At 38.4% G+C, this 19362-nt stretch overlaps 1 protein-coding gene across 2 annotated transcripts in view; it reads right to left on the reverse strand.

Annotated features, from left to right (window-relative positions):
- MICU2 (mitochondrial calcium uptake 2) overlaps window positions 1–19362 on the reverse strand; it is a 105029-nt gene that overhangs the window by 41963 nt on the left and 43704 nt on the right. For both annotated transcript variants that reach the window (XM_045844869.1, XM_045844868.1), the window contains exons 3-4: window positions 6202–6233; window positions 6027–6102 (exon numbers count right to left, since the gene is read on the reverse strand). In XM_045844869.1, coding sequence (XP_045700825.1) covers window positions 6027–6102; window positions 6202–6233 — 108 coding nt within the window. The remainder of the gene's footprint in view (window positions 1–6026; window positions 6103–6201; window positions 6234–19362) is intronic.

Here is a 19362-nt window from a genome sequence, read left to right on the forward strand (position 1 = left end):
ATCTGGCTGCTGTAAGGGCTCAGTGAAGGCCATTGTTGCTTGTTTGATAGGATTTAGGAACCAAGACCAGCCATTGTTTTGGAAAAGCAGCTTGGGTGGGAGTGTAAGTTAGGTGGGTTAGAGCCTCTGTGGATCTCCAAGGTGGTTCACACAGTTAGCCAGGTTGATAGAGTCTCAGGTATGGCACCAGCCTACTGGCTCTCTTGGGGGAAGGCTCAGTCGAGGGGCAATGGCCTCTGCTTGCCCTGATGCGAGATACTTCAGTCTCTCCCTGTATACTACTGGTACCCTTCAAGTTGCCACCCTGGTGCTGGAGCTCAGAAGGAGCTAGTCCGAGTAGATGAGTCTGTGTGTGGGTTCCCTGAAAGGAACTGCTTAGGGCTCCAGCAGCCTCTTCCACTGACTCAGTCTCCATTGGCCTTCGTAGCTAGACATTGTGAGGACTTATCTTCCTAGCACTAGAATCCTGAGCTAGGTGGGAGACCTGGTGTGGATCTGGGACTCCTCACTCCCTAGATAGCCCTCCCGAACTTTTATCTAAGTGGGTGTAGGGCCAGTGCATTCTCCATCCACACCCCTTCTACCAGTCCAGATGGATGTGGTTTCTTCAATTACATTAATTGTCAGACGTCTATTCAACACAATTTCATAGTTGTCAGACCTTTCATTCAACTTGATTTCTGATGTTCCTGAGTGATGGTTGTTCTATATTTTAGTTGTAATTTTGATGTGGTTGTGCAAAGAGGCGAATCATGTCTGCCTATGCCGCCTTCTTGATCAGAAGCCCAGAGAAAATGTTTTTAAGTGTGCTCAAATCAGAATTCAAAGGAAGTTCTTGCATTGCATTTGGTTGACAGGTCTTGTCACTTTTTTGTGGTAAAATATACACAACATTTACCATTTTGGACTTTTTAAAAAAAGATTTTATTGATTTATTTTTAGAAAGAGGGTTAGGGAGAAAGATGAGAGAAACATCAATGTGTGGTTACCTCTTGCATACCACCTACTGGGGTGGCTTGCATACCATGCTGGCCTACAACCCAGGCATGTGCCCTGACTGGGAATGGAACCAACAACCTTTGGTTTGCAGGCCCATGCTCAATCCACGTGGCTACACCAGCCAGGTCTGTCATTTTTAAATGTATAGTCCAGGCATTAAGTAAGTTCACACTGTTTTGTAACCATTATCATCAGGATGTTTTCATCATCATAAACAGAAACCCCATAAACATGAATTCCCCATTCTTTTCTGCTCCCAACCCCTGTAACCTCTAATCCAGTGATTTCCAATCTTTTTCATGTCATGACACATATGAACTAATTACTAAAATTTTGTGACACACCAAAAAATATATTTTTTAACGACCTGACAAAAACATACATATAATTTTGATTCACTCACACTGGATGACTATTGGGTTGGCTGTTGTCATTTTTTTACCTGATAATGGAAGGGAAAAGAGGTCAGTGCCCCTGACTAAATAGTCAGGTATTGCATGTTTTAAAAATTCGAGGAGCACACCTGTGTGTTTGCTGCAGCATACCAGTTGAAAATTGCTGGTCTAGTCTACATTCTGTCTCTGTTTTAGGGACCACATATACATGGAATCATACAGTGTGTCCCTTCCTGACTGGCTTTATGCACTTAGCATAATGTCTCTAAGACTTTTCCATATTGTATCATTTATTGGAATTTTATTCCTTTTTAAGTTGGAATAATATTCCATTTTATGGATAGACCACAGTTCATTTATCTATCATCTGTTTCCACCTTTTAGCTACTGTGACTAATGCTGCTTATAATGGTGTAATAATATAACAGCTGTTTGAATCTCTTTTTTTTTAATCCTTACCCAAAGACATTCTTTCATTGCTTCTGGAGAGGAAGGAAGAGGTTGAGGAAGAGACACATCAATTAGTTGCATTCTCATATGTACCCTGACTGGAGATCAAACCCACAACCTGGGTGAGGGCCCTGATCAGGAATTGAACTTACAACCTTTTGGTTTATAAGATGACAATCCAACCAACTGAGACACACTGGCCAGAGCCTGAGTCTCTGCTTTTAATTTTTTTTGGGTATATATCCAAAGTGGAATTGCTGGATCAAATGGTAATATTATGTTTAATGTTTTGAGGAACATCCATACTATTTCCCACAGTGGCCATACCATTTTACATCCCTACTAGCAATGTGAAAGTATTACAATTTGTCTACATCCTTGCCAATAATTAATTTCTTTTTATCCCCCTGACAGTAATGGGTGTGAAGTGGCATCTCACTGTGGTTTTGATTTGCATTTCCCTAATAGTCATGCTGAGGATCTTTTCATGTGAGAATTAGCTATTTGTGTATCTTTGGAGAAATATCTATTCCAGCTTCCCCACTTCTAAATTAATTTTTATCGTTGAGTTGTAGTTCTTTACATATCCTTGATATTAGCCCCCTATATATAATCTGCAAATATTTTCTCCCATCCAGTGGGTTGCCTTTTCACTACTGATAGTGTACTCGATTCATGACTTTTTCATTCCTTATGTCTTAAATCTCTTTTGATATATAGGTTCTCCCTTCTCTTTTTTCCTCCTTTCAATTAATTTGTTGAAGAAACCTGGTTATTTGTCCTGTAAAGGTTATTATAGCCTAGAAAATTTTGATGATTGCATCTTCTTGGTGTCATTTTATGTTCCTCTAACTTCTACATTTTCTAATGTAGTACTTAGACTACATTAGATGTAGGTACTTAGATCCAGAGCTGTGCTCAGATGTGGGGATCGAACCCACAAACTAGGTATGTATCCTGACTGGGGATCGAACCTGCAACCTTTTGGTGTATGGGACAAGGCTCCAACCAACTGAGCCACCCAGCCAGGGCTACGACAAAAATTAATAGATGTTGCTGTGTATACCAGGAGGCTGAAATGCAAATGTTTATAGGGAATGCTACATATCACTGAGAGATATTGATAGTAAGAGTTACAGGACTTCAGAAAAATGTGAAATTATTTCCCAAATTTGGATGATCAGAGGCATAATTTTTACCCATCCTTTAGATGGGTGAAAATTTTAAGTAAGCAGGTATAAGTGGGAAAGCCATGTAAGATAAATAAAGATTAATATAAAAATTAAAAAGAGAGTCCTGGCCTCTGTGGCTCAGTTGCTTGGAGTTTTGTCCCATGGACTAAACGGTTGTGGCTTTGATTCTGGTTAGGGCACATGGCTGGGTTGCAAATTTGGCCCCTGGTCAGGCATGTACAGGAGGTGGACAATCGATATTTCTCTCTCATGTCAATGTTTCTCTGAAACTCTTTCAGAGCAATGAATAAAGTGTCCTTGCATGATAATTAAAATTAAAAAAGTTAAAAATTAAAAAGAGATTGTTGGAAGAACAATGGGAAGTAAAGCTAATGTGGTAGTACAGAAAGAAGTGATGGAGAAGTGATGGCAGAGGAGTAAGACCACACCCAAACGGCTCCCAATCCCGTAAGGCAGAGATGTGGGACCACAGTCATTCAGAGCAAGGCAGGTAAGGATTTTACATCCAGGCTTTCTGTGTTTTAGCTGTAACTAACTTCAGGTATATTTTAAATGTTCTTAATGACTTACTTTTTTTTTTTGCATCACCAACTTTTCTGTTGTTTTTATATTTTGGGGGCAGGAGTACTTCTCTTTCATAAAAAAGCCTATAGTAAGTCTTCAGATTTTTTTTCTTTAAAACATCCAGTGTTCATGTGAAGGCACTCCAATATTAATAGTTGAGGGAACAAAGTATTTCATCCCTTGACTATCACAAAAAAAGTCAATAGTTTTTTTCTAATTTTCAAAGGAATATGGCAATGTGAAGAAATGGCCAATGTGTTAGATTGAACTGGGCTTGGTGCCAAAAAAAGACCTCATGTTTCCTTTCTCTAGACATAAGTCCATGTCTTTTACACAGGGAAGCTGTTTATAAAAGAAAATTCTTATCCTTCTTTGAAATACTGATGTAAATAAAAAACTTGTGTGGGAGGAACTCCATCCCACAGAATTCCTCCCATCTACCTTGGATGAGAAATAAGTCGTCCTGTACACAATCTTGCTGTTCTGGTGGGAAAGGGGGTGGTGATTCCCTCTAGTGGAGAATTCCTTAAGCCCTTCTCCCAAATGGCTTTTATTAGTAATGGTACGTGTAGATATATACAGTATACATGCATAGCTCATCAATCAATGTCAAAAAGCTATAGTCACACAAAAACAGGTATTATCTATAGATAACAATCGAAGGAACACAGAAATTTGTCATAGGTCAGGGTCTGTTAATCATACTGACGCCAGATGGTCTTTGAGATGTGTTTTATGAGATAAGGAGTTTACTCCTTATGCCTTGAACTTAAAACATCCGGTTTATATCAACATAGCCATACAAAGCAAAGCAGAGCAAACTTCAAAGGATGCAATGTATTTATCAGGCCTGATTCCCACGGGAACCCTTGGTGTTAAGAGTTGGGTCACGTCTGCCACCTGTGTTACCTGGTTTACCAGGGAGACTTACTATAGCCCCTTTCAGAGCCTGGTCTCATGGGGCTGCATTCTCTGAAACCACATAGAGTGTTCCCCAACAAGCTTGAATAAACACAGTTGAGGCAGTATGAAAATAGCATCCTACACTCTCAAGATAGATCACAGACAAGATATTTGTACAAGAGCATTCTAGGCATCTGCCCTCTGAAAATACTTTCCAAAAAACCACGACACTTCAGAATATTTAGAGGAGAAATAATTTAATACATACTTGTTACATCTAATTATAAAACAAATGCTACTAAATGGCAATGTTTAAAAACTGCAGGTGAAATAGAGAAATATTTCAAATAATTATATTTAAAAATTTGTTAAAAAATCTTTAGGAGCCACCTGAAGAGATGATTAAATTCTCTTACTATGCTTCCCTGGAAATATTTAAAAACTGGAGTCATTGTAAAATATGACTTGCCACTGAATACAATTTCGAGAACCCCATTCCCTAAAGAGAAATTACCACATCTGTCATAAAAATATATTTATATCTTAAAACATGTCTTATAACTTATATTCAGTACATTTAAACAAAATATTTACTTATTTATTTAGAGAGAGGGGAAGGGAGGGAGAAAGAAAGGGAGAGAAACATCGATGTGAGAGAGCAACATTGATTGAATCCTTAGTTGTCTGCCTCTCACATGCACCCTCACCTGGGACTGAACCCAGAACCTAGGCATGTGCACTGTCCAGGTACTGAACATGCGACCTCTTGCTTTGTGGGACACCACCCAACCTATTGAGCCATACCAGTCAGGACTATATTTAGTATATTTTTAAGGGTGGTATTACACTGAGAATTCTGCTTGGGTTTAAAAAACACAAAATAATTATGACTTACAATTTCCTTTTTTATAATGCATGGTGGGTAAATTTTTTTTATTTCAAGAATATAATATACCTGGCTGACATAGCTCAGTGGATTGAGTGAGGGCTGTGAACCAAAGTGTCGCAGGTTCCATTCCCAGTCAGGGTACACACCTGGGTTGCAGGCCATGACCCCCAGCAACCACACATTGATGTTTCTCTCTCTCTCTCTCCCCATCCCTTCCCTCTCTAAAAAATAAATAAATAAAATCTTAAAAAAAAAAAGTATATAATATAGTACCATTAGCTAGTTATATGAGATCGTGGAAATGTTGATAATTCTTTTATGTGGATTCTGTGAGGCCTTCTTGTTATATTAGATAGTCTGTCTGCCTTATTCCTCTATCCTGGCCTTAATGAAAATTGATGCTTGAATAATTTATCTGTAATTGCTAAGAGTTTGACAAAATTATTTCTTATTTAATGAGTATTTTATTATGACTTAAAACATATATTAAATAACGTGGTGTTGTAACATTCTCTATGTATAGTCCCTACTGTATATTTTCTAACACACGGCTGCAAACCTCATACCATAATTTATTAATAATACTTTGGTTAATTAAAACACTTAAGAAGAAACTTAACAAATCACAATTACCTTTATCACCAAGGTCTCTAAAAAAGGTTGATCCACAATGAGTTCTTTGGATTGCTGCCAGTACATCCTCGATATCCTTCGAATATACACATATTAAAATATTTTAATTTAATTTATAAAAGTTCATTTTCTATCATAAGAAAAATTTAGAAAAAGAACCCCACACATTGCTTACCTTTTTTGTCAGCTTCTTGACTGAAGTTTTACCTAAAGTAAAGAAAAACATTACTTACTACCTATATTCCTTGGTCAAACTTGACTTCCATTAAGAAAGAAATCATTTAAAAGACACAACAAACAATCAAATACTTATTTAAAAAAAGTTTGGCAATTTTAGCTAAAATTTTTAAATGAAAATTATGAGCCAGAGAATTCTATATCTGAACAAAAAGACACTGCAGGCTCTTCCTAATACCTGTTTTCAATTTCATTCACCCCATCTCAGACACATGAAGTACAGTTTGCATACAATATCCTATTAATTTCAAGTGTGCCTCATAGTGATTTGACACTTATATACAAGTGATCACCACAATTAGTTATTTTCTGTCACCATACAAAGTTTTTATAATATTATTGACCACATTCCTTATGCTCTATTTTACATGACTTTTGCCTCCTAATCCCCTTCACTTATTTTGGTTGCCCCTTAACCTCCCCCCTCTGGAAACCACCAGTTTGTTTCCTGTATCTATGAATTTGTTTCTGTTTTGTTTTGTTTTAGATTATACATATAAGTGAAATCATACATTTGTCTTTGTCTTGTTTCACACAGCATAACATCTTTCAGGTCCATCCATTGACATGAAATCTTGTAAGTATCTTTACCTTAGTTGTCTGCATCATAAATTCTTGCCAAATACGGTTGTGTTTACATTAATTATTAAAAGTCTGTGTCTTTGTGCTTTACTGATTAAAAAATACAGCTTCATGTTTTAGAAAGCTATCTTTTTGAACCCTGAAAAGTTCTCTTAAGCTTAGAACTCTTGTTAGATTTAAAAGGCTAGCTAACATGACTGTGCACTCTAAGATGATGTCACTTTTAATACTTTTCTACTGGATTTAAATTCTTTCAGGTTTTAGCCATTTTCTCTACTGATTACATTACTTTCCTCTTACCCACTGTAATTCTAAAGCTATCACATTGTTTCTTTTGTTGGAACTTATTCTGATAGTGTCTGCCATTTTACACAGCTAGAACAATGCTGGAGAAGGTCTTGTTTTGTTTTTTATATAAGCCACGTGCATCACAGACTTCCAATTGCTCTCAAAACATCTGTGAAGTTCCTTCAGTACACTGAAATTCATGTGACAAGTTAAAAAAATGAATATTTTCATATTAAGCCTTTTTGTAGTTTGGATGCTTAATTAGGACTATAAACCTAGTGGGGATAAATTCTATTATTTGATGCTATAAACTGTCAAGATTTTATTTTTGTATTATTAATCATAATATTGTGAATATAATAACTTTTAAAAACATTTATGAACATGTTTGTAAACTTAGGTATTCCAGTTTGGGCTAACTTTTATTCCTTGATACATTATTCCACGTCACCAAATGACAAAGAACCCTAGACTATACTGTTAAGTACCATCCTATGAGATCGTCACATAGAAAAACCTTACCAATTATTTTACAAATCTAAGAGTCCATGTGAATGTGTATGTAGAATTGTAGTTAAATGATGTTGATACAAACCCCAGAAAACTGTGTAGTACATGTTTTTCTATCTTTGCATATTCTTCTAACTTAAAAAAAGGAACAATGATTCACATGCTTTATACCATTTTTCTTAAAGTTGTGTAACAAATTATTCATTACCATATGCACTTTCATTTTTAGACATTTAAGGTTAGTCTTATCAGTTTTTTTAAAGAAAAACTGGATCCTTGTTCCTAATGGAAGAAGTGTTCTAGGAAGTAAAACTGACACCTAGAAGGTGACATCTTGAGATGACAGTTTGGATGATTTCTGAGAAATGAGATAATTTCTAAGGGATCTTATATCTACTTCATAGCTAGATTCCTTTCTGGCCTTTTAGGAATCTTTGTGCTTAAAAAAAGCCCTTCTACTTGAAACTGAGGAAGGAAGGTAAATTTTGATTCCCTGTAGTTGGTAGCCTTGATGCCAAATGACTGAGCCAATACAATTCAATAATATGTGAATGAAATAAAACGTAAAGGTATGAGCTAATCAAATAACATAATACCAGAGTCACAGCTAAGAACTAATTTGTAAAACCGTACTGAGGCAGATACTCCGTATCTCTTGTACCTTGATGTAGCTCAGGGCTTAGCATTTAAATATTTGTTGAGTGAATACTTGATTAAAAATTAGAAAAGATTTCAGAATGTCTCCTTAGTGAGATCCCTGCCTTTACATGGCTAATAAATTTTTATCCCCATTTTACAAATAAAACAGACAGGGCCCAGGGCCCAGCAAAGGGCAAGAGGAATTAGGTCATGACACAAGCATTGCAGGGTTTTCTTTGTCACACAGATCTTCAAAAACAGGTGTTGGATTTCTTGAGTTCCATTAAAGCGGGAACCTGTGGACTAGTTTCAACACTTAAGAAAGCTTCACAGAACTGACTGCTAAGCATGTATGATCATAGCGTTTTTTTCTTTTTTCTTTTGATTATAACTTGGTACTTCTCTATATATTTGATTCTCAAAATAGAAAAACCATGTACTTAAAATAAGCTTCTCTTGTAAAAACACATTTTCAAAATAAAATCAATACTTGGAAAATGGATAAAGAAGTTATCTATGCTGATAAAAATGTGGGGGTATTGTCTTATATAAAATTCATTTTTAGATTAAAAAATAATAAGGCAGAGCTACCAGAAGTGAACACCTATTCTCTTGTACTTCCTCTCTCTTCTAAGTTAATAAACTTTACCCTGAGTAAGAAAAGGGGTTAGCAGGATTTTCCAGCAGGTAGTTGTCTCACCCAGGTGTGCTCAGTCTTATACCACTTGTTCTTGGGCTGTACCAGGAGAGAGGCCACAGCACCAAATCAGAGGCCCATGGTCACATCTGCTACATGAGGAGCAGTAACAACATAGGACATAGTAAACAGACCTAAATATTTTTGTTCACATTTTTCTATTTAGGGGTAAAACCCATTCGTAAGTAAGCTAGTTTTCCCTTCAGGTTTTCCCTTTTCTTTTCCTGTACTGTTTTGTTTTGTTTTTTTTTTTTCTCTTTTCTGTGGGGGAAAGTGGACTCTTTTCTCTCTCGCTCTCTCTCTTTTTTTTTTTTTGGCTATTTCTAGTTACACATGCATAGAAAGTTCAGTCTTATTATTTTCATAGCTATTTCATATATCACACACTCATACATGGAAATAACAAAAAGGGGAAAAACTTAGCAAAAACAGTACATTTACAGTTGAGGCTGTAAGGTTTCACTCTACAATATGAAAGCATGGTTTTCACACACTGAGGCTTTTCTTGGTAGGGTAAGTACAGATCTCCCAGCACCAGGGTAGAATTTTGGCTGAGATTTTTTTTATGTTCTTTTTTTAAAAAAATGTATTTTATTGATTATGCTATTACAGTTGTCCCATTTCCCCCTCTTTATTCCCCTCCACCCTGTACACCCTTTCCCACCCACATTCCCCCCCACTTTAGTTCATGTTCATGGGTCATACATGTAAGTTCTTCGGTTTCTACATCTCCTATACTATTCTTAACCTCCCCCTATCTTCTATCTACCATTTATGCTACTTATTCTCTGTACCTTTTCTCCCTCTCGCCCCCTCCCACTCCCCTGTTGATAAACCTCCATGTGATCTCCATTTCTGTGATTCTGTTCCTGTTCTAGTTGTTTGCTTCGTTTGCTTTTGTTTTAGTTTTAGGTGTGGTTGTTAATAACTGTGAGTTTGCTGTCACTTTACTGTTCATATTTTTGATCTTCTACTTTTTCTTAGGTAAACCCCTTTAACATTTCATGTAATAAGGGCTTGGTGATGATGAACTCCTTTAACTTGACCTTATCTGAGAAGCACTTGATCTGCCCTTCCATTCTAAATGATAGCTTTGCTGGATAGTGTAATCTTGGATGTAGGTCCTTGCCTTTCATGACTTGGAATACTTCTTTCCAGCCCCTTCTTGCCTGTAAGGTCTCTTTTGAGAAATTAGCTGAAAGTCTGATGGGGCATCCTTTGTAGGTAACTATCTCCTTTTCTCTTGCTGCTTCTAAGATTCTCGCTTTATTTTTCATCTTGTGTAATGTAATTATGTGCCTTGGTGTGTTCCTTTTGGGCCCAACTCCTTTGGGACTCTCTGAGATTCCTGGACTTCCTGGAAGTCTATTTCCTTTGCCAGATTGGGGAAGTTCTCTTTTATTATTTGTTCAACTAAGTTTTCAGTTTCTTGCTCTTCCTCTTGTCCTTCTGGTACCCTTATAATTCAGATGTTGGAATGTTTAAAGTTGTCCCAGAGGTTCCTAAACCTCTCATTTTTTTTGAATTCTTGTTTTTTCATTCTGTTCTGATCGAATATTTCTTTCTTCCTTCTGGTCCACTCCATTGATGTGAGACCCGGCTTTCATTCCATCACTATTGGCTCCCTGTGCATTTTCCTTCATTTCACTTAGCGTAGCCTTCATTTTTCCCATCTAATTTGTGACCAAATTCACCAATTCTGTGAGCACCCTGATTATCAGTGTTTTGAACTCTTCATCTGATAGGTTGGCTATCTCTGTCACTTAATTGTATTTTTTCTGGAGCTCTGAATCTGTTCTTTCATTTGGGCCATTTTATTTTGTCTTGGCGTGCCTGCTATATACAAGGGGTGGAGCCTTAGGTGTTCACCAGGGCGGGACAACCCACATTGCTGCTTTGTGATGCTGTATGTGGGGAAAGGGTCTGGGAGGGAACAGTGGTACTTGCTCCACTCTCTGCTGGATTTCAGTCACTTTCCCCGCTACCCACAAGCAAAGTGGGCCCTTCTGGTGCTGATTCCCGGGTGTGTTATGTTAGCTTGTGTACACTGTAGGACCCTGTGGGTCTCTCCAATGAGTTTCTCCCATTGCCACCTCAACCACCACAGGTGTTTTTAATCAGTGGTTTGAGGCTTTGTCTCCCTGCCCTGGCACTCCGGGTTGCAAGGTCTGTCTCGCTTCCCAGTTGTTCTTCTTGGTTTATCCAGACACGAATGTGGGACCACTTCCTCTGCCAGCAGCTGCTTCGCCTGCCCTGGTACTCTACCGCTGCTTTGCTGAGAGTCCTGTCCACCCAGCTGCCCGTCTCTGCCCCCTCCTATGGGTCTGGATGAATGTTTCTTCTTTAACTCTGTGGTTGTCGGACTTCCATCCAGTTCAATTTTCTGTCAGTTCTGGTTGTTTTTTCTTTTTAAATTGTTGTTGTCGTTCTTTTGGTTGTTTGAGGAGGAGCAGTGTGTCTACCTATGCCTCCATCATGGCTGGAAGTCCTTGGCTGAGGGCATTTTTAAAGGTCTCTATCTAAAGATTCTACCATGCGATTTTTTTTCTTTACTGTTTACAGAGACTTTGTAAGTAAAACCAGGAACAAGCATATTTTGTTATAGGCAAACAGCCATTTCAATATGTAAAATAAGCAAAACTGCATTAATACATATTAAGTATTATTATGGGTCAAATAAATATTTGCCTTTAGCCAAATTATTTGATAATCCTAACTATAAAACCATTATTTATGGTATCTAATTCTATTCCATTTTACTGGAGACAAGTGGACTTATGACACAAAAAAATTAGACAACAGAGACATTTCCATCATGCCGTAGCTTTTGCATAAAAATATAAAACTTGGCATCAATATTAGAATTAGTGTAAGACAAAGGTGATTACTCTAATACTTAGTTGAATTCAAAACTAAGCATTTTCTGCTTAGTTTTCACTATTATGAAAACCAAAGCAGAAAATGACACTGAACTAATATTACTAATAAAAGTGATAACCAGAGGAAAAAGGTACAAATATAATGGTGTTATTTTCTTCAACAAAGCATATGGCTTGGCTTGTTTACTTGTGCTGGAATATCTGAATATTAAGAAATATCTTGTTGGTACTTGTTCTAGAGGAAGACAAATGGTGATCCCCTAAAATGCCTGAAACTGGCTTCTTGTCAACTTTGCTTGAGACACATTTCAATTGTTTTTGAAAGGGAGACAAAAAAAAGAAATGTCTTTTTTTTTTCCAACATTAAGCACTGTGAAATAGTAAGAATGCTATAAACAATAAATTATTTAATTAGTTTGAAAACTGATATAAAGGAGTAAATACATCAGCAAAGAACTAAATAATGGGGAGAGGGGAAGATAAGGAAAAGCATCTCTAAATAAGAAATACTTAAGATCTGAAGAACTAAGAGTATCCCTCCCCATCCCCTGCAATTTCTCTTTCTGCAGTTTGTTATCTGCCATCCATCATGCCCTGAAATTATTAAGTAAAAAATTTCAGAGGTAAACAATTCCTACATTTCACATTGTATGTCGTTCAGAGCAGTGTGTTGAAATCTAACACTGTCCCACTCTGTCCTGTCGGGGACATGCAACATCCCTTTATCCAGTGTCTCCATGCTGTAGACTCTACCAGCTTGTTGGTCACACAGCAGCCATCTCTGTTATACTAACTGTCATGGGATTACAGGGCTTGTGTTCAAGTCCTTTGGTTTCCTTAACAAGGGCCCCAAAGCACAAGAGCAGTTTAAACTTCATCATGGGTTTATGCATGTATAGGAAAAAACAGTATATACAGGATTTGGTGCTATCTCCAGTTTCAGGCAACCACTGGGGATCTTGAAATGCATCCACATGTAGATAAGGGCAAGGCTCTAATATGAGCTCAGAGAAGTGGGGTTAATGGCATTCTGGGAATAGCATATACATCAATTCTGGGATGGGAAGAGAGGAGGCCCTGTCAGCCTCTTCTCTTGTGGTGAGAAGGAAGGAGAAGTTGAGCATCTGTGCAAGTTTTGGTGGCAGGAAGCTGAGTTAATTACTATCTAATGACTTGTATTTTCTGAGTTGATGATCAGGTAATTTGCTAGGGCATGTAGGTCAAAGTGGGAGGCTGGGGCTTGGAGACACTTAGTAGGCTGCATTGGAGGTTGCTAGTATAAAGAAATACAATGGATTTTTGCATAGAGATCCTTTATCCTGTGTGACCCTGACGACTCATTGTTAATTCTAGTAGTTTTATTATTTTTAGATGCTTTAGGGTTTTCTACATAGGTAATCATGGCTCTGAAAAGGACGGATCTTTTTAAATCTACAGGTTGATTTAGTTTTCTTGCTTTTTTCACTGGCTAGGATTTCCAGTACAATGTTGAAAGCAAGTGCTGAGAATGGACAGCCTTGCTAGTTCTTGATCTCAGAAGCAAAGTTTTCAATCTTCCACCATTGAGAATGAGATCAATAAGTGGCTTCATAGTCCTATGGCCTTTTAGGACCTAACTTCAAAAATGCCATAATGGATGCTGCATGAATTGAGGCAGCCACAAAGGTTGAAGGGGAGGGGACACAGACTTCACCTCTTGATGGTAAAGTCTAGAAGAGTTTATGGTATCAGAAACATTATTGCAGACATTTTTGGAAGTACAATCTGAGTCAGCACCTTAACCAATTTATCTTCTCAATGGAGCATTCTACCTTTTCACTTACGAAATTTTATCAGTTCTTCTCTACCCTTTATGAAATCCTGATTACTCCAGTCCTCATCCACAGCTCTGAAGACAGTTTATTATCCAGACTCATACTAGATTGTGAATTCCACGAATACAGTAACATTATCTCTTTTCATTCACCTATACCCTCAAGGCCTAACACAGTGCCTGTTACAGGAGGTGAATCCAACAAAAATTTTAATAAATGAATTATGAGTCATCATTTTGTTATATAGTAATTTGTTTGGATTGGTATTACTTATTTATTAATCTAGTCAATAAAATATTTGTGCCAGGCACTGTGCTAGGTAAGGAATAGTTTCAAAGAATAGGGACCTTGATGCTGTTATTGATTAGCAGAGGGACTAGAAGATAAGGTAGGCTTGGGGGTATGTGTGGGAGTGGGGGTGGGAGAGCAGAGCATCTGCCACACATACACATTTAGGTATTATATCTGGTATTTCTTAGTGGAGATGTCCAAAGACAGGTCTGGTATTCATGGGTCTGGTATTCAGGTGAGACGTCTAGTCTGGAGAAACACATATGGAAATCAGTGTTTAGGAAACAGCTAAATCACCAATTGAATAACATCATTAAGCAAGAAGGTAAAAATGAGGAGAGGAGACAGCTTGAAGAAGATAGAACCTTACAAAATAACTTTTTAAGATAGGCCTTATTTAGTCCCTACCAGGAGATTGAAGACTTTTTGAGGGTCCATATCTTACTAATTGCCTATGTCCTCCAGGATATTTGTTATAGTATGAAACACTTATTTAGCATTAAATATCAGACTGATCTGAGTTGCTTTATGTATCCAGGATTACAAATCCCCATTAAAACTGGGTCTCATAACCAGGAATTAGAGCTTGTCACTCTTGCAGCAGCCTTTGCTTCATAAACAAGTGATGGAATGAATCTTGGAAGAGAATTCTTCAACTGTGAACAAGTTTTTTAGGCTAATCTTTTGTTAAAATTTTTGACAGATAGCTCAGTTAGTCAGAGCATTGTCCCTATATGCCAAGGTTGCAGGTTCAATCCCTGGTCAGGGCATATATAAGAATCAACCAATGAATGCATAAATAAGTGGAACAACAAATTGATGTCTCTCTTCCCCCCCACACCCCTCTCCCTCTCTCTCTAAAATCAGCAAATAAAAATTTTTAAAACAGGTTTCTTTGTTTTTTATTGTTGTTCAAGTATAGTTGTCTCCATTTTCCCCCACACCTCCCCCCCCCCGCACCAGCTTCTACCCTCAATCCTACCCACTTTGGATTTGTCCATGGGTCCTAAAAAAGGTTTCTTTAAAAAAAATTATGAATGAAAATCATTTGGACTTCCGGCCAAGATGGAAGGGTAGATAGATACTCTGTGCCTCCTTGCACAACTGAGATAGGGAAAACAATAATTCAGAAACAGAATAACAACCAGAACTTACAGAAAACTGAACTGTATGGAAGTTGGACAACCAGGGAGTTAAAATAGACACATTCATCCAGACCAGTAGGATGGGTGGAGTTAGGCAGCTGGGTGGAGAGGGGTCACCACAAAAAGAGGGGTGAAACCAGGCGCGTAAGGCATCCCGGGCACACAAAACAGCAGTGGGCAGACCCTGGGGGCGCAGGTGGCAGCTGACAGACCCTGGGCGCAGGGTGGCAACTGGCAGACCCAGCAAGGTATCGATTGTTAAGCAAGGCACTGCACGCAACACAGGGTCCCAGCACCTGGACAGGGAGCCTCAAAACACCGATTGAAAACACCCATGGGGGCTGAGGCCCAGGGAGAGACTCCCAGGCTCCCAGGAGAGTTCACTGGAGAGACCCATAGGGTCCTAGAACATGCATAAGCCCACCCACTTGGGAATTAGCACCAGTAAGACCCAGTTTCTTTAGGGGAAGTGATGGAAGGGACTGAAGTCCAACAGAGAGCAGAGCAAGCACCATTGTTCCCTCTTGGGGCCCTCCCTCACATACAGCCTCACAATCCAGCAAGTGGGTTGCCCCACCCTGGTGAACAACCAAGGCTTTGCCCCCCATACATAACAGGCACGACAAGACCAAAAAAAAAAAATGGCCCAAATGGAAGAACAGATCAAAGCTCCACAGAAAATACAACTAAGTGATGAAGAGATAGCCAACCTATCAGATCCACAGTTCAAAGCACTGGTGATCAGGATGCTCACAGAATTGGTTGAATTTGGTCACAAATTAGATGAAAAAATGAAGGCTATGCTTAGGGAAATGAAGGAAAATGCACAGGGAACCAATAATGATGGGAAGAAAACTGGGACTCAAATCAATGGAGTGGACCAGAAGGAAGAAATAAACATTCAACCAGAACAGAATGAAGAAACAAGAATTCAAAAAAATGAGAAGAGGCTTAGGACCCTCCAGGACATCTTTAAATGTTCCAACATCTGAATTATAGGGGTACCAGAAGGGGAAGAGGAAGAGCAACAAGTGGAAAAGTTATTTGAACAAATAATAAAGGAGAACTTCCGCAGTCTGCCAAAGGAAATAGACTTCCAGGAAGTCCAGGAATCTCAGAGAGTCCCAAAGGAGTTGGGCCCCAAAAAGGAACACACCAAGGCACATCATAATTACATTAGCCAAGGTAAAAATGAAGGAGAGGATCCTAGAAGCAGCAAGAGATAAGGGGACAGTAACCTACAAAGGAGTTCCCATCAGACTGTCAGCTGATTTCTCAAAGAGACCTTGCAGGCAAGAAGGGGCTGGAAAGAAGTACTCAAAGTCATGAAAGGCAAGGACCTACATCCAAGATTACTCTATCCAGCAAAGCTTTCATTTAGAATGGAAGGGCAGATAAGGGGTGCTTCTCAGATAAGGTCAAGTTAAAGGAGTTCATCATCACCAAGCCCTTATTATGTGAAATGTTAAAGAGACTTACTTAAGAAAAAGAAGATGATCAAAAATAGGAACAGTAAAATGAGAACAAACTCACAACTATCAACAACTGAACCTTAGAATAAAACAAAAACAAAAGCAAACTAAGCAAACAACTAGAACAGGAACAGAATCAGAGAAATGGACATCACATGGAGGGGAGAGAATGGGGGAAAAGGTACAGGAAATAAGAAGCATAAATGGTAGGTATAAACCAAACAGGGGTAGGTTAAGAGTAGTATGGGAAATGGAGAAGCCAAAGAACTTATATGTATGACCTGTGGACATGAGCTAAGGTGAGGCAATGATGGTGGGATGTGGGGTACAGGGTGGAGGGAAATAAAGGGGAGAAAAAGTGGGACAAATGTAATAGCATAATCAATAAAATATATTAAAAGAAAATCAGAGCCATAAATCAGTGGAACAGAATAGAGAGCCCAGAAATAAGCCCATGTCTCTATGGCTGATTAGTGTTTGACAAAGGGGACAAAAACATAAATGGAGGCAAAATGCCTGTCCAACAAATGGTGTTGGGAGATCTAGACAGCTACATGCAAAAAAAATGAAACTCGACCACCAACTTACACCATACACAAAAATAAAGTCAAGATGGATAAAAGACTTAAATATAAGTCACGATAACATAAAAGTCCTAGAGGAGAACATAGGTTGGAAAAATCTCAGATATTCCAAGCAGCAATATTTTCACTGGTGTGTCCCCTAGAGCAAGAGAGATAAAGGAAAGAATAAAGAAATGAGACTTCATCAGAAGATTAAAAAGATTCTGCATGGCTAAAGAAAACATCAGCAAAATGGAAACGGAACCGACTGTATGGGAAAATATATTTGCAAATGATACCTCAGAAAACGGTTTGATCTCCAAAATATATAAAGAACTCACACGAGTCCACTCTGGGAAGACAAACAACCCAACTAAAAATTGGGCCAAAGACCTAACAGACACTTCTCCAACGAGGACATACAGAGGGCCCAGAGACACATGAAAAGATGCTCAGCATCACTAACCATCAGAGAGAGGCAAATGAAAACCACAATGAGATACCACCTCACACTAGTTAGAATGGCCATCATAAGCAAATCAACAAACAAGTGTTGGAACGGATGTGGAGAAAAGGGAACCCTAGTGCACTGTTGGTGGGACTGCAGACTGGTGCAACTACTATGGATTAACAGTATGGAATTTCCTCAGAAAACTAAAAATGGAACTGCCTTTTGACCAGACAATTCCACTGCTGGTATTATACCCTCAGAATTCTGAAACACCAAATCAAATGAACCTATGCACACCAGTGTGCAGAGCAGCACAATTTATAATAGCCAAATTTTTGAAGCAAGCTAAGTGACCAGCAGTAAATGAGTGGATCAAACAACTATGGTACATTTCCCAGCTGGTGTAGTTCAGTAGATTGAGTGTGGGCTGTGAACCAAAGGGTTTCCAATTCGATTCCCAGTCAGGGCACATGTCTGGGTTGCGGGCCTAGTCCCCATTACAGGGCGCATGGGAGGCAACCATACACTGATATTTCTCTCCTCCTCTACCCAGTTGTCTAAAAACGAATAAATAAAATCTTTAAAAAAACCCAGCTATGGTACATTTACACAATAGAATACTATATAGCAGAAAGAAGGAGCTCCTACCCTTTGTGATAGTATGGATGGATTTGGAGAGCATTATGAGTAGTGAAGCCAGGCGATGAAGACAAATACCATATGATCTCACCTACAGGTGGAACGTAATCAACAAAAGAAGCAAGCAAGCAAAATATAACCAGAAACACTGAAATAAAGAATGAAGTGACAGTAACCAAAGGGGAGGTGGGAGGGGATAATGGAGGGAAAGTGGGTTAGTGTCATCAAGGAACATGTATAAAGGACACATGGAGAAAGCCAAATAGGGGTAGGATCAAGGGTGGAAGGTGGGGATGTCTGTCGTGGGGGCAAGTGGTGGGGGGGAAATGTAGAGAAGTGTACTTGAACAACAATTTAAAAAAAAGAAGAAAATGTGGGGAAGGCTGGGGGAGGCAAGTGGTGATGGGAAAATGTAGACAACTATACTTGAACAATAGAAAAAAGAGAAAAGAAAAAAATACTAAAAAAAGAAGACAGAAAAAAATCCAAATAAATAAATAGATACAAACACAGTAGGGAATCAAATTTAGTAAGAAATAGAAAATATGAATAGACACGAATAAGTATGAGAATGAATCTGTAAATCAAAAACTTTCCAACAAAGAAAATTCCAGGACCAGGTGGACTTACTAGTAAATTTTACTCATTTTCCTCAAAGTCTTCCAAAAACTGAAGTGGAGGAGGAAACATGTCTCAACTCATACTAAGACACCAGCATTACCCTGACACCAAAACTAGACAAAGACATTAAAGGAGAAGAAAACCACAAGCTAATATTCCCTACCAATTTTGGTGTAAAAATCTCAACAAATTTCTAGTAAGCAGAAGTTGAAAGTCCAATAAAAGGATTATATATCATGACCAGATGGGATTCAGACCTGGAATGCAAGGGTGGGTAAGATGTGAAAATCAATCAATGCAATACAGCACATTACTAGAATGAAGGAAAAAACCCACATAGTCATCTCAATGGAGAAGGAAGCATATGACAAAATTCTATACCCTTTCATGATAAAAACAAACTCAGAATAGAAGAGACCTTCCTTTCCATTATTAAGGGTTGTATGTAAAAGAAGAACCTAACATCATGCTCAATGGTAAAGACTGAAAGCTTCTACTGTGAGATTAA

Source organism: Phyllostomus hastatus, unplaced genomic scaffold (genome assembly GCF_019186645.2).
Source record: "Phyllostomus hastatus isolate PE091 unplaced genomic scaffold, TTU_PhHast_1.1 phas_contig_41, whole genome shotgun sequence".
NCBI lineage: Eukaryota > Metazoa > Chordata > Mammalia > Chiroptera > Phyllostomidae > Phyllostomus > Phyllostomus hastatus.